The 15,024-nt window shown below is 29.5% G+C and overlaps 1 protein-coding gene across 1 annotated transcript in view; it reads left to right on the forward strand.

The window, feature by feature from the left end:
- LOC111636825 (FERM domain-containing protein 4A-like) overlaps positions 1-13,222 on the forward strand; it is a 50,833-nt gene extending 37,611 nt beyond the window's left edge. Inside the window, exons 8-14 of the mRNA XM_023382167.1 lie at positions 690-776; positions 5,580-5,656; positions 5,742-5,846; positions 5,933-6,074; positions 8,853-8,994; positions 9,064-9,194; positions 13,052-13,222. Of these exons, the coding sequence (XP_023237935.1) occupies positions 690-776; positions 5,580-5,656; positions 5,742-5,846; positions 5,933-6,074; positions 8,853-8,994; positions 9,064-9,194; positions 13,052-13,207 (840 nt within the window). The 3' untranslated portion in view covers positions 13,208-13,222. The remainder of the gene's footprint in view (positions 1-689; positions 777-5,579; positions 5,657-5,741; positions 5,847-5,932; positions 6,075-8,852; positions 8,995-9,063; positions 9,195-13,051) is intronic.
- Positions 13,223-15,024: the final 1,802 nt, after the last annotated feature.

Below are 15,024 nucleotides of genomic sequence, written 5' to 3' on the forward strand. Positions count from 1 at the left end.
TATAACATAATCACTGTGAAAAAATCTAAATATTTCAATCTTATTTTGAGATTTTAGTTTTTATTTTTAGCTCTCTAGGAACACTTTGATCTTTTCATATTTAAATTTTCACTACTTGCTATGACATTTTAGAAATAGTTTTTTCTTGTTAAATTGGCTATAACTTTTATAATTTTTAGTTTATAAATTTATGCAAACCAAAACATTATAGATTTAAATTTCAAACACAAATTGGATTGTTAGCATGAATAATGACTTCTTCCAAATTCTCTTGGTTTTAAGTTATAATTAGAATTTAAAATTAACATTTCTATTTAATAATGAATAATGTTTATATTAATTTCTATATTAAAATTTAAATGTTAGTTTAAAGCTTTTTAAATGTAAAATGTGCCCATGAATTATAGTTTATTAAATTTTTACAACCTTCTAGAGTAAATACAGGTACATATGAATATTACTGCTAAATTTTTAGATTTCCAATAAGATAAGATACAGAAAATGAACGAATCTTACTGGAAATCTAAAGGTTTAGCAGTGATATTTAAATTTTTGTATGTATTATTTATTTTTTAATTCATAATTGAATACTATTTTAATTTTGAAATTGCAAAATATTTAATTTTACTCTTAATAGTTTTATTGAATATTTAAATTTTATTTAATTAATTTATTTTAAAAATTTAAAGGATAAGAAAGGTGGTTCTTGGTGGTTAGGTATAAATCATAAAGGAATTAGTCAATATGATTATTCAGACAGAAAATCTCCTAGACAAGTAAGTAAACTTAAAGCAAATTAAATTTTATAAAATAAAAAATTCAAATTATAGGACAATAAGTTACAATCAAACCCTGTTAATATATTTTTTGAGGAAACTGAGAAAAAATATCATGTAAGGGAGAAAAACATACAAGTGAAACTATTTATGAATTGCTTTCAGAAATGAATATAATTTTACACAAAATATATGTACAAATTCTGTGGTACAAATTAACACTGTGCAAATTAATTTGTACCACAGAATTTGTACAAAAGCTTGTTCAACAGTAGCCCGATAGATTTGTCAAGGAATTGCAGCAACATGGCGTGTTATGCTTGTTTCCAATTCAGGCAAAGTCTGTATGCTTCCTCTATAGACACAATCTTTTAGATATCCCAACAACCAAAAGTCATGGGGATTCAAGTCTGGAGAATGAGGAAGCCAAGCAGTCAGAAAACTCGAAATTACCCGATTGTCTCCAAATTTGTCATGCAGCAGTTCATTCACTTGTCAGGTAATATGCAGTGTTGCACTATCTTGCACTATCACTATCTAGGACAGTAGTCTCTAAACATCCTCATTCTTGTAAAGCAGGAATGACGTGATGCAGCAGAAGTTTGCAATAACTGGCACCAGTCACAGAACACTTTTGAGGACCTTGTGGTGTGATCTCCTCAAAGAAAAAGGGGCCAAGAATGAAGTCAGAAGTGAAACCACACCAAACGGTTATGTAAGCAGAGTGCAGAGGCTGTTCATGCACAACATCAGGTCTTACAGTACCCCGTATGTGACAGTTCTGAAATTCATTGCTCTGTTTAGGGTGAAATGCATCTCGTCTGACCACAAAATGTTCCATGGCCATGCATTATCAACGGCTATTCTGGCCAAAAACTTGTAAGCAAACTCTGTGTGTTGTTCTGGATCTTGAGGGTGCAGCATTTGCAACATGTGGTTCTTGTAAAATACTAAGGATGCACCGATAAGCAAAATGGATGATTACCGATTAATCAGCCATGCATTATCGGCCAATTAGTGATAATAATTTATTGCATTAATAGTGTGAGATCCTGGAGTTAATTATACAGTTAATTATAATGTGGAAAAAACCCATTTTTCTCCACCTGGTATTTCCATCTTCCTCGGGTCAGGTAAACAAGAGACGATCGAATATCCTCGCAAAATCAACAATCTCTTCCTTTGTTTCTAAAATAAATCTCAACACTTAATTGTTGACGCATGGAAACTTCGACATTGTTTAAAAAGCTGAAGTGTTTCTGTGTTTAACAGAAACAAAATATATTTCTTTAACCGCTGATATTTGGACAGCAACTACAAACAATTCTCCTTTTTTAAGTGTAACAGCCCACTGGTTGAAGGATGATTTTCAGCAGGAAAGAGCTGTTTTGCAAATTGTTTCCTTTGAAGGTTCCCACACAGCTACACGAATCAGTGAACAGTTAAAAATTGTTCTTGAACAGTATAAGTTGACAAGTGATAAGATATTCTTAGTACTAAGAGATTCTGCAGCAAATCTGGTAGCTGGAATTAGGAATTGCAACTTAGAAGCATTATCATGCTTTATACATACGCTGCAGCTGACACTAAACGAATGCATATTTTCTAAACAAGATGTGAAAACTATAATCACAGTTAATAGAAATATTGTCACACATTTTAATCATTCTGCTGTAGCTGTAATCAAATTGGAAGATTTGCAAGAAAAGTTAGGTTTGCAGAAACACAAATTAATTCAAGATGTTCCTACTCGCTGGAATTCTACATACTACATGTTGGAACAGCAAAAGGCCCTTGTCACATATGCTATAGATAATAAAATTCCTACGTTGAGCCCATATCAGTGGTCTCTCGTTGAAAAAATTGTTCTACTTGTAAAACCATTCAAAGAAATTACTGTGGAAAGCCAGCAAACGAGAAGCCACTTCATCTTCAATAATTCCCACAATAGAGACTCTGAAATTATTCTTATCAAAAGCAAAGATCAGTAGTTCCTTTAGTGGCATTAATACCACAACAGAAGAACTAGAAAATCCAATAAAAAAAGATTTTCAGCATATATAGAAAACAAGTCTTTATGCTTGTCATTTTTATTAGATTCAAAATGAAATTTCAAAAAGAGGATATGCTAGAGGAAATCTCAATAAGAATTAAATTCTGAAGCTTCTACTTCTGGAGGTGATCAAGATGGAGGTGAATTTCTAAGTTTTTCTGATTTATTTGATGAATTAGCTTCTGGTAAACGAAAGAATGAAGAATAGCATGTTTTTAAAAAAAAAAAAAAAAAACGAAAGAGACGAACAAACGTTTCGATCAAGAATTAGAAACATATTTACATTTATCCCTAATTTGAGCAAAATAGCTATGAAATATTTAAGTGCCTCAGCATCTTCCATTGAAAGTGAAAAAATTTTCAGCACTGAAGGTAACATTTATGAGCCGGCAAAAAATAGGTTATGCCCTGAAAATGATGAAATTCTCATGTTTTTGCATTGTAAAAACAAACTGTAAAACCCTTAAATTGTAATTTAAGGGTTTTACAGTTTAAATATTAAATTTTTATTTGTTTTATATTTGTTTTGTATTTAAACTTTAAACTTATGAAACAAATAAAAATTTAATTTTTCTTCTTAACCTATTCAATACTTTTTCTTATGTAAAGTTTAAACTTTATATTATACGTTATGTTATACTTATAATATGTATTGATGAAAGGAATAATTTGATTAGTAAAATTTTTTTAATATTCAGATTGTCATGTAATAAATAATAAATATATAACAGAAATTTATTAGTTTTTATTACTAGCATTGTACGTAACATTCTAACAAAAATACCAAAATGTAAAATTGGCCAATTATCAAAACCGATTAATCGGGAGGAATGGCCGATACCGATTAATCGGCTAAGTGGCCGATACGGCCGATTACCGATTACTTACCGATTAATCGGTGCACCCTTATAAAATACCACTCTAAAATGGATTGCATAATTTTTCAAACTGTAGACCAAGGAAGAGACAAATCACAAGACACCGCACGCGCACTCATCGAAGAATGTTGGGAAGCGTTTGCTCTGTCACTCACAGCAACGGTGACTTGCTCCACAGTTTTATTTGAAATCCTTTTCCGACCTCTTCCTGGTAATACACCCAACTCTCCAGTCTCTTCAAACTTGTTAATCGTCTTTCACAAACCATACCCCAACATAGGCCCTATTCACAAGCCTTTCAAGCATTGATATTATTGCAGTGCAGCAAAATCATGTCATTCTGATAAAACAACTTTACCAGTAAAACTCAGTCTTTCTTCTGTAAAGGCATGATAAAGAATGGCATCAACTGCTGGCTTTATAAAAGGTTCTTAATTTACATAACATCTATTACATGTGCCATTTTAAGTTTCATCAAAATATGTCAACGAGAACGAGCTCTATACGGGTCTGAGTAGAGCAACTTTAATTATAACCACTGAAAATGTAATACATTTGAACAGCATATAAAAGGAAAAGTAAACTCAATTTAAAATTAAGTCATATACTTTTTAAAAAATTAGTCACGATTTGTTTGTTTCTTTTTCAATGGATTTGTCACATACTGTACCAGTTAACTCCTGAAACATGAGTCAAGTGAAAAAACAAAGAGCTATTCTAAAAGTTATCTCATACTTATAGTAAGCAGTGAAAGTGAATGAAAAACTGGAAAGTGATTTTTATTTGCTTGGTGAAATTGGTACACAGTAGAGAAAATTTGGAAAATGAAAATTTTAAAGTGGACTTACAGAGCAGTTTGCCAAATGGGAAAATTCATTGGAAACAGCATTTCATATTAAGCTGGATTTAGGTTTTTGTGTATCACAAAATGATGTAATTTGCTGTCACTGTGGACTAATGTTAAGTAAATACATAATTTCTTTTTGCACTTTTTAAAATAATCACTTAAAATTTTTCCATTTCAAAGTGTATAAAGCATGTGTGAGAAATAAGAGCTAAAGATACCTAAAAGTATGTTGATGTGTAAATGTGAAATCCTATAAATAAAAAATGTATAACTAAAATGCTTTATAATGGAGAAAGTATAAGATTTTTTTATCATATAACTGTGAAAAATGTGCAACTGAGAAATGTGTAAACTGGGTTTGATTGTGTTAATGAAAAATTCTTAATTCTTACATTAATTTTTTAAAAAATTAGTCTCCTCCAGTTTTTATTAAAGATATATATTTGACAAAAAACAGTGATGCCTTCTTAATAAACAATGAAAACATTTGGAACTCTTTTTATTATTTATCATCATCTATTATCTCTTATTTAATTTTGTAGCTAAATTCTTACATAAGACAATACTAGTTTATTGCTGCTTTTCTTTAAATTTGGATCAAATAAATATATATAATGATTTCATTTATAAATTTCTCATGCATTTCCAGTTTGATTGTATTTTTATTATTTTTTTAATGAAATAAATTCAGAATTTGGTTAGAAATTCCATATTTATTTTTGGCATTTGTAAAACAATTTATATTTATTGCTGTAGGCACTGTACACTTTCCTAACTCGTTTTCTGGTTACAAATATGATCAGTCTTATCTTATTAGTATAAAAATTATTTTATGGTAAATTATTATATTAATAACATGTACTATGATACACCCTAACTTCTCTTATCAAAATTATCATTCTTTGTATCATTGCAGCTTGTATTTTTTCGCCTTGATCCAAATAGTTTGTTTAATATTTATGATATTAAATATCATACAACCTGAGAAAATATTTATTTATCTTACATTCATTATTTAATATTAGGTATTTCTTTGGAAGCAGTTAGATAATTTGTATTATAGAGATAAGAAATTCTCCATAGAAGTGCATGAAGTCAGAAGGTAAGTTTATAATAGTTAAAAGCAGAGAATTAAATAAGTTAAAAGCAGAGAATTATTTTTTTTTATGATAAAAATGTTTTTACAGAGTAGTTCATGCTTTAAGTAGTTTTAATTTATATGAAGATGCTATTGAAGAGCCAGTAGAAGATTATGATGAACTTTCTGATGCAATTTGTGATCCAACTACACAGTAATATTTTATATTATAAAATTACTAGTAAATTTTTAAGAAGAATAAAAATATTTTCTTATTATTATTTTTTATTTTTATTTTAGAGTATCAGTTAGTAGAAGAACATTTGGTCCTGCAAAAGTTACAGTGTTTGTTTGGATTGCTTCCACACCTTCTTTAACAAAATGTATCTGGTCAATGGCTATATCTCAACATCAGTTCTATTTGAATCACAAGCACAGAAAAGTACATATGATTATTATTTCAAAATTATAATTTTTGGTAACAATAGTGTATTTATTTTTTTGATTTTTATGATAGTTTAAAAACTGAATAATAAAATTTATCAACAATAAGACACAAATATTCTTCTATAGGAATATTTCAAACCTAAAATGGTGTTGAAACAGTAAAAATTAATCTCTTTAATTAATAAAAATTATATTTTAATTATTAATTACACATTTAAATGGATAGAAGTCATAGTTCAGCGAATAGTTCAGAAGTCATAGTACGTTAAAAATGAATCTCTTGTTTGTATATTTCTATTGCAGCGCATGCATTTATGTTCTGTGTCGCCATCTATGTGTTATGCAAGTGCTTCATACGTAAGAACATAATTCAATTAACAACTTATTTCAAAATTATACATTTTTGAAGTCTGTTATAACCAGACTAATTTTGATAACATTTATAATAAACTTGATAGAATCATGTCAACACTCAGAATAACACTATAAATTATGTTCAGCACAACATCGCTGAAAGGTTGTCGACACCTGCTATAAATAATTGGTCAGTTTGAGCATGTTTATTACCTCTTCCTTTTCATAAATGGCTGCCTTGAGAATTGCCCAAAATCCTCAATTGGTATAATTTTTGGAACATATGAGGGTTGTCATCCTTTTCAATAAAAGTGATGTTGATGTTTTCTTGTCACAGGTAATCCAGTTTTGGCTTAGTGGAAACTTGATCTAACCAGAAGACATATTCTGTTTGATAATAGTTCTTACAAATGTAAGAAATTGGGTGGTGTATATATTCATTTAAATATTACTGGGCATTGATAGTAAAACTCAATAGTCTGATTAGGGCTTAACTTAATCCTCTTGATCTCATTGCAATTCAAACTGAAACTTTGCCCTCAAATTTCTTTTCTTGGAAAACTTTTTTTCTGGTATAAAATCCATCATTACCATTGATTATTGAGTGTGAGAAAGAAGTAAAATTTGTCATCTAAAATAAAGAAGATTTTAGAGAACAAACGTATGACTCACCAACCAATTAACTGGTGTGAATAATGTTTAAGTGATGAACATTTTCATTACCCCTTCTGGGTACTTCTTCAGGTTTATTCTTAATTCAAAACAGGCTGGCCATTGACATTTGAACATAAATTGAATCGTATGGATTTTGAATACGGTATGTGCATGTGTTCTCTGTAAGATGTTTAAAAAAGATCGAACATTAGGTTGAGTTGGAATGCATATGATTGAAAATTAAATACAGTCAACCCCCCTATAACACTGTTGATAATTCCGTTTTATATGAATTCCATGTTGTACGAGTCACTTAGATTTTACAAATACGTGAACCGTTCACAGCCCAGCACACGTATTTGTAAAATTTAAGTGACTCGTACAACATGGAATTCATATAAAACAGAATTATCAACAGTGTTATAGGGGATCGACTGTATTGGTTAATTGGTTGATGAGTCGTATGTTTCACATACATCCTGGTGTTGTGCAGTTAAATATTTTTAGAGAACTTTTGCAACAGTATTCTGCACTTCATCCTTGCCAGTGATCTTTGCTTTTCAGTTCTCACTAGAATTACCTGTTTCTTTCAATATTTAATGTTTTTATTTTCAAAGTATCATGAGTCAACTGTGAGAAATTTTCAGTTGTAAGGTTTTAGATCAAATTGAATCCTTGTCACTATTTTCAAAGGTCGTCTTTAATGCTTCCAACTTGAATTTCATTAGAATTTTCACTTTTCTACTAAACCCCTTTCTTTTCTGTGATAGTTCAATCTCAGAATGTTGGAGAATTCAATATATAGTCCATTTTGAAATTCATTTTATTTGCAAAACGGTTTATAGTAACCTTTTATCCTAATGTTTTATTTAATAGGTAAAAGTTCTACACTTTTATGAATAATACATAAAAGTTGTACACTCTTGTGTTGCCATTTTGAAAGAAGTAGAAAATTGAATGCAGAAAAAGATTCTAGAATGCTCTCAGAATTCTGTGTGCAGAATTCTGAGAGCATTATAGTATGTGCAGCATAATTAAAAAATATTGGCTGTTAGCTAGAGTCTGAGATATTTTGTGTGAATTTTTTCTGGACACTTGATACTATAGACTTTTATATTTGATGCTGTAGAATTTTTCACAACTCTTTCTATTCTGTTTATCTATGAATGACAATATAATAATTTTATAATTTTTTAGATTTCAACATTTCTTTGTAAACATTAATATGTTATATTAATTTCCAAGCTAAAAAAATTATTTTTTGATCTCTTAATCAGCTCTTCAGAAATAGCAGTATTCTAAAATATAAACATACTTCTTTTTTTTTTAGACTAAAGAAATAACTACTTAAAATGTATTATATAAATATATAGCTTTGTATGATATGTTGAAAATACATTTTTTAAGCTGTTAAATGCAAGATTTTAGCTGAGGATGGTTGGATCTTAAAATGAAAACATTTATATTGTTTAATAAATGTTAAATTCCTGAAACAATCAGTGATTTCTATATTTATAAATATATTATAAGAAGTTTTTTTGCATTAATTACTCATTAAATGTAAAATTAGTATTAAATTAAATTTAAAATTAATTACTGTACATGATATAAAAGACAAATTTTAAATAATATATATATTTATTTAAAATTTATCTTTTATCACTGTTTAATTAAGAAATTCAATACAGAATGATACATAGACTTAATTAAATAATGATAAATAGTTCTTTAGTTTTCTTAATCAATTAATTAATTATATTTTTAGAGTCAAGTATATGTTACACGTAGTCTAGGCCAAATAGCAGCTGATTTATGTCGTAGCATTCAATCACTCTCTTCTACAAGTTCTTATTCTAATTTAAGTCGAAGTGCCAGTTCAAATAGTTTGCCTGTTTTTCAAATAGATAGTAAGTACATTTTAATATCTCAAAACTTTTCCAAATAATGAATAACATTTACATTAATTTTATTTCTAGATTGTCAAAGTGAAGAAAGTAGAGTTGCAAGATTAGAAATGTTATCAGCTTTAAAAGCAAGAAAAGAAGCCTTAGAAGAGGCATTATCAAAGAAAACAGAAGAATTGAAAGCTTTGTGTTTGAAAGAAGGGGTAATTATATTTATTTGTTATGCCCCAATAGACCTAGGTCTGTTAGGTGATGTTAGAGGGTCAAGGCACGGACAAATTAATTTAAGAACTTTACAAATCTGGTTAAATTTTAGTAACAAAGGTTTAATCATAAATATTTACAAAACATTCATCTATTCTAAAACATAAGAGGAACATAAATCTATTTAAACTTACAAGATTAGGTAACACATACACTATACGAGAAAAGGATCGAAGATATTACTTTTCCTTTTAAACAAACACAATAATCAACATACCGACAAAAATAATGGTTTTCTGAGGTCCTTCGATGTTTCCTGGTTTAATATCTTGCACTTAGTTCATGAACAATGGGCGTATTCTATACACCCATACCTCGCTTTACGGCCTAGATACGTTCCACGAAACTTGGCCGCAAAGCAAAAAGCCGTATAAGGAATCAATTATTCTAATACAAATTCAATGGGATCGGTTCCAAATTTATTAAATATGTAACATGGTTTATCATTCAAAATGCATTTTATCTTTTTATTTCATTTAAATCAAAAATACATACATAAGAACTACATACAGTTGTACATAAAATAATAACAGACTCCAAAAACCAACAATAATCTATGAACAAAAATGAAACAACTTCATGTTACATAAAATATGTGTATGTTTACATACATAATTTTTTTTAAATGGCTTTAATCTGAAGATGATGAAGAAATGATAACCTGCAGATCACTGTCGTCATCATTTTTCGCTGGTAAGGATGGACCTGGCTTAAAAAAATTGTCCACCGTTGTTTGTCTTGCCTTCTTGTCTATTTTGTTCTTCAGTAATAAATATGTACATAAAACACTCACAGACAAGTCTAAACCAGCTGCTTTATAAGCACACACTGAATAACGCTCGTAAACAAGAGGAAATAGAAAAGAGTGTGCATCGAGATTGCGCTTGCGCAAGATTGGCAACATGTAGATATATCGACATCGAAAAAAGTTTTTTTTGCCGTTATAGCGAAACATTTTAGGCCGTAAATCGAAGAGGGCCGTTATAGCGAAATGCCGTATAAAGAGCGGCCGTATAGCGAGGTATGGGTGTACAACGGATTTGGATTCCGTTCTCTTCATTCGAAAGTTCACACGTGTCAGTCTTTTTCTTCTACTTTACCGACACTCTTACACCACGTAGTCTGTTGATCACTCAAGAAACAGGAACTGGGAAAGTAGACTTCGGACAGGAGTTCCAATATTTTTACTTCCCACCATTGGGTGTAACATGAAACACATGTGATGTTGGTCACTGACCAATCAACCAGCACTACGGGTCCAACCCGTTACAATCCAGTACCATAAAATAAAATGGAATTTTACAACAAAACCCGACATGACACATCATATATATATATAAAATAAATGAAATAAACTATACATAGTGCTTGGGCACTACAATTTATTTATTTACTAATTAGTAAAATTTTAGAAAGCTTATTTAGTGTTTTTAGTTATATTTTAAACATAAATATTTTCAATTATATATTAAATAATTTCTAGAATTATGTGTAAATTCTAATGTGTATTGATAGTTTTAAGAGTTAAATAGTAACATCTATGATCTAGAATATATCTTCCATATCATGTTATTTCTTACTAGTTTTAAAGAAAAATTAAGTTTATTTCTTCTTTTCTGTTTTGATTTTATTTAATTCATTATAAAATTTTCTTCATTAGAAAGATTAACTTTTTATAAATATTTTCAATAACACATCAATCTTTATCTTCAATTTAATGATTTAAATAATCAGAAGGTTTTTGACCATTTGATCTTCATCAGTGTTTACTAGAGCAAACATCTTTTTAGAAAGAAAGAATATTGGCTTCAGAACTTCTTTGGAACAAACATTATCTAGGATTTTTTAAAAATGGAAATAGGAAGAATGAAAACACTTCTGAAGGTAGATCACATGATTAACTTATGATCACGTGCAATTTTTTTTTACAAGATTGCATAAGGCTGTGGTTTTTCAAGCTTAATTACACTGCACATAATTGCCATTCCTCACATTTGACAATTCTGAAAAATCCTGTAATGTGTCTTCTCAGCATGTACCAAATTTTGATATCATATGTTGTTTTGTTTACAGAACAATGTCTTTCAGAGTTTGCAATATCATAGACTAATGTTAAACAAATTTAGATGGAAATAAATGACAGGAAGACTGAGATGTTTCTCAGAAGGACAAGAAAATGATTTTTGTGCACAAAATTAACCCATAAAAACATTTAAATTCTTGAAGGTCATAGCATCCCAAACTGTTCTAAGAGAAAAGCATTTAAGATTGTAGTGACTTACAGACTGCTTGTTATTACATCATCATAGCTGACAAACATTCATTACATCATGACTACCTCTTGCAGTTATTACAATAGACCTTTACATCATTTCTGATGATTTCAGTTTAAAAGATGACATCAGAGCAGAAATTTTGCAAAAAAATTAAACTGTCAACTTAAGATAAAAGTTAGCATATTATTATTATGTTGTAAATGTCATGCTCATCTGATACTGGTGCCAAGTACTATGTTGGACTAAAGTGAAAGCATAGTTACCCAAAACAAATGTAGCATTAAGCTGTGTTATTGTCAATGTCTAACAATGTGACATTTGTTCAATATTGCAGCTTTCTGTAGTGCCATGTATATGTTTTTATTAAGGTTTAATGTTTCTAGACTTGTGTAGTATATGTGGTATAACATCAGTAGAAAAGAGGACAACAGGTACAATAAATACCTTATCCATCCTCCACATCTGTCTTATTTCTTGAGCGAGTGGAGTGTGTTGATTTTTTTTCAGTGTGAGCAAAAAAGTGCATCACAATGTGTACATTTATTGCTTAATTGTCCAAGTAAACTATTACTCCTTGTTATTCTGAAATTTTCAGTTTTAGTTCATTTCAAGTTAAATTTCTTGGATTTAAATTACTTAATCTTTTTCTATTTTTTTCTTCTTCTGTCATACTTTCTCTTTGCTTCTCTCTCTCTCTCTCTCTCTCTCTTTTCTTCTTATTTCTTCAATATTTTGATTAATATTTTGTTGATTCCAATTCTTCACTTCTTCATATTATTCCTATGACTCTCCTGAATTGATTATCTTTGGTGTGAAACAACACTAAAACTATTTCTATATTTACATCACAAAAGAAAAGACGGTTACAATTAAATAATTAAAAATAATATAAAAACTAAATTCTGTATCTCTGTTTATAACCAAATAAACTTAAAGAATAGTTGCTTTGGGAGCAAATGAATAGCCATCTCTTCACCTCCAAGTCTCAGTCAAAAGTGAAGTTTTTTTGTGTCTCCTATATATACACAAAGACCTTCCTTTCCCTTTTTTTTTTAATCCATTCCATGAATTCATGTAAAGTACACAAAGGAAGTTCATGGGTGGTCCTTTTGAAGAATGAATTGTAAACTTCACCTGTGACTTGCTTACACACTGCTTCTTTGTAAAGTGTTTGTTTAAGTTTTGGTGGGGATGGAACATTTTGATTTTAATATATATACAGATTATATATATATTTTGTTTGTGAAGCATTGGGAAAGATTTTCAATTATATCTCTTGAGAATTTTAATATCTGACAATTTACTAGTCTTAAACCATTTTTGTTTTATTTTTTAACATTATTGAATTTTATAATGAATAATTTTGTATAATGCTAATGCTTTGATTTTCTTAGTATTAACCTTTCAAAATTAATTAATGATAATCCCACAATTCATAATTATAAATCAAAAAACAAAATTTCTACATAGTTTAAATATAAATTCTTGGTATTGTCATTTAAAACTTTATTTATTTTTAGGAATTGAGTGGTGAATTACCTATAGAAACACCTTTATCTCCTGGAGAACCTATTCCTCAAGTTAGACGAAGGATAGGCACTGCTTTCACTTTAAGTGATCAATTGATATGTAAATTAAAATCTAAAGAAGTAAGTAGATATAAAAGCAAGTTTTAAGTATTAAATTGTAATTTCTCAGCTCAATGTTTATTGATATCAATACTATTTATTTATATTATTAAATTGGAAAATCAAAGTAAACGAGAACGAGTTTGGTTTAAAGCAGCAAACTTTTCCATTGAACAACACAATAGTATTTCATAAACAATACGTTTTATCTTTGTTTATTAAATAACACACGAAAAGAAAGTGAGAATGGAGATAAACAATGTGACACGTAATAACCAAGATAAAGAGATCGGTGTCAAAATGTCTACCGAATGCAATTATTTAAGTGTGGAATCCGAATTTCTAAGATGTATTTTTAGAAGTTGCGTACGAAATTTTCGTTTAAGTAACCCGCGGCCATCGATCTTTCATTTCTTTTTTTTCGTCACACGGCTACTCGTGACTCATCTTCGAAGTCGAAACCACTCCTATGCCATTCGCTTACCAATCCACTTATTAAGAAATAACGACATTACGAAATAAACCGAGCGTTAACTTTACGAATAATTTCGTGACTGTAAATCATTAAATTTATAATTAAAAGAAGTAATTGTATAACGAGGGAGGGAGACTTTTCGGTTAATGAGCTCGGAATGGCCCACACAACTGGAAATTTCTTACATAACTCGAAAACTCTTAAAAGACTCTCGTATAATCGAGTGTAACCACCGACGAAACTGGCCGTCCGTCTAGTGTGATATCACACAATTTCGTGTCGACACGTCGCCTACGGGAATTACCGAGCTGTGGGCTTACGACATTTATACGTAGGTGAAGCTATTCGTTTTACATATGTGACTTTAATTGTCTAATGGATTTTATCGGGAGAACGTTAAAGTTTTCTCGTGACGTTAGAAGAATCGTTACGTCGAGAGGATTAAAACAGAGAGAAAGTAAAATAGAAAATTTTTTAATCCGACTTTCTGTACTTAGTTTTAGCGAACAGGTGAATCGAGGAATATGTAGGCGAAGGATATTGTTAGTGGCATTTCGAAGCTGTCGAGTGACCCAGTTTCCTATCCACCTGTTCGGTATACGGTTACGACTGTTTCTATTACTTGTAAAGCGAGTTTGACATCGGACCAGGCACAAATATAATGCTGAAATTAAACAAGGTTGATAAGAAAAACTCACTTAATGCTTTTTATCTGCAATAAATTAAAGAATTTTGTACTGTCGCAATTTTCCAAAACGCTTGTCACTCGGTGTTTCTTGCATTTTAAGTATTGTAATCCCTAACGAAGGATGCTAAATTTTGTATTTTTAAGTATTTGCTTTATATAATGTTATATAAAACAAAAAAAGGGGTAGTTTTATAAATTAACAGAAATAAATTACACAATAACACTAGTTGGAAATTGGAATAGAATTTTACAAATCTAAAACCACAGATACAACAAAGAGAACAGTTTAATTAATAAATAATTTTTTTAAAAAGTAATGATTTTAGAAACTNTACAAATAAAAATAATAATATACTGAATTTCTCATGGTGTACCTTACTAAAACGCAGCCAAAAATGTAAAAAAAAACCACATCAAATAATAATATACTGAATTTATTGTTAATTTAAATAATAGCTAGGGGCATCCCTAATGGCCATTTTTGGCATACTGTGACAAAACCCAGTTTTTCAGCTTTATATAGTAGATATTATAACATTGAAAGCTTCAAAATCTAGTTTCTTTTTGGATAAAAGTTATAATGGACAAACACAGATGCTTAAGATATAAAAAGTAGAAATGGTATTTTTTAGCTATTTTAACAAGCATTTGTGTATTAGTCATTTAAGGATCACTTACGGAATTCACATAAGGAATTTACCA

Source organism: Centruroides sculpturatus, unplaced genomic scaffold (assembly GCF_000671375.1).
Source record: "Centruroides sculpturatus isolate CEXI.00-Female unplaced genomic scaffold, Cexi_2.0 scaffold1008, whole genome shotgun sequence".
Classification (NCBI taxonomy): domain Eukaryota; kingdom Metazoa; phylum Arthropoda; class Arachnida; order Scorpiones; family Buthidae; genus Centruroides; species Centruroides sculpturatus.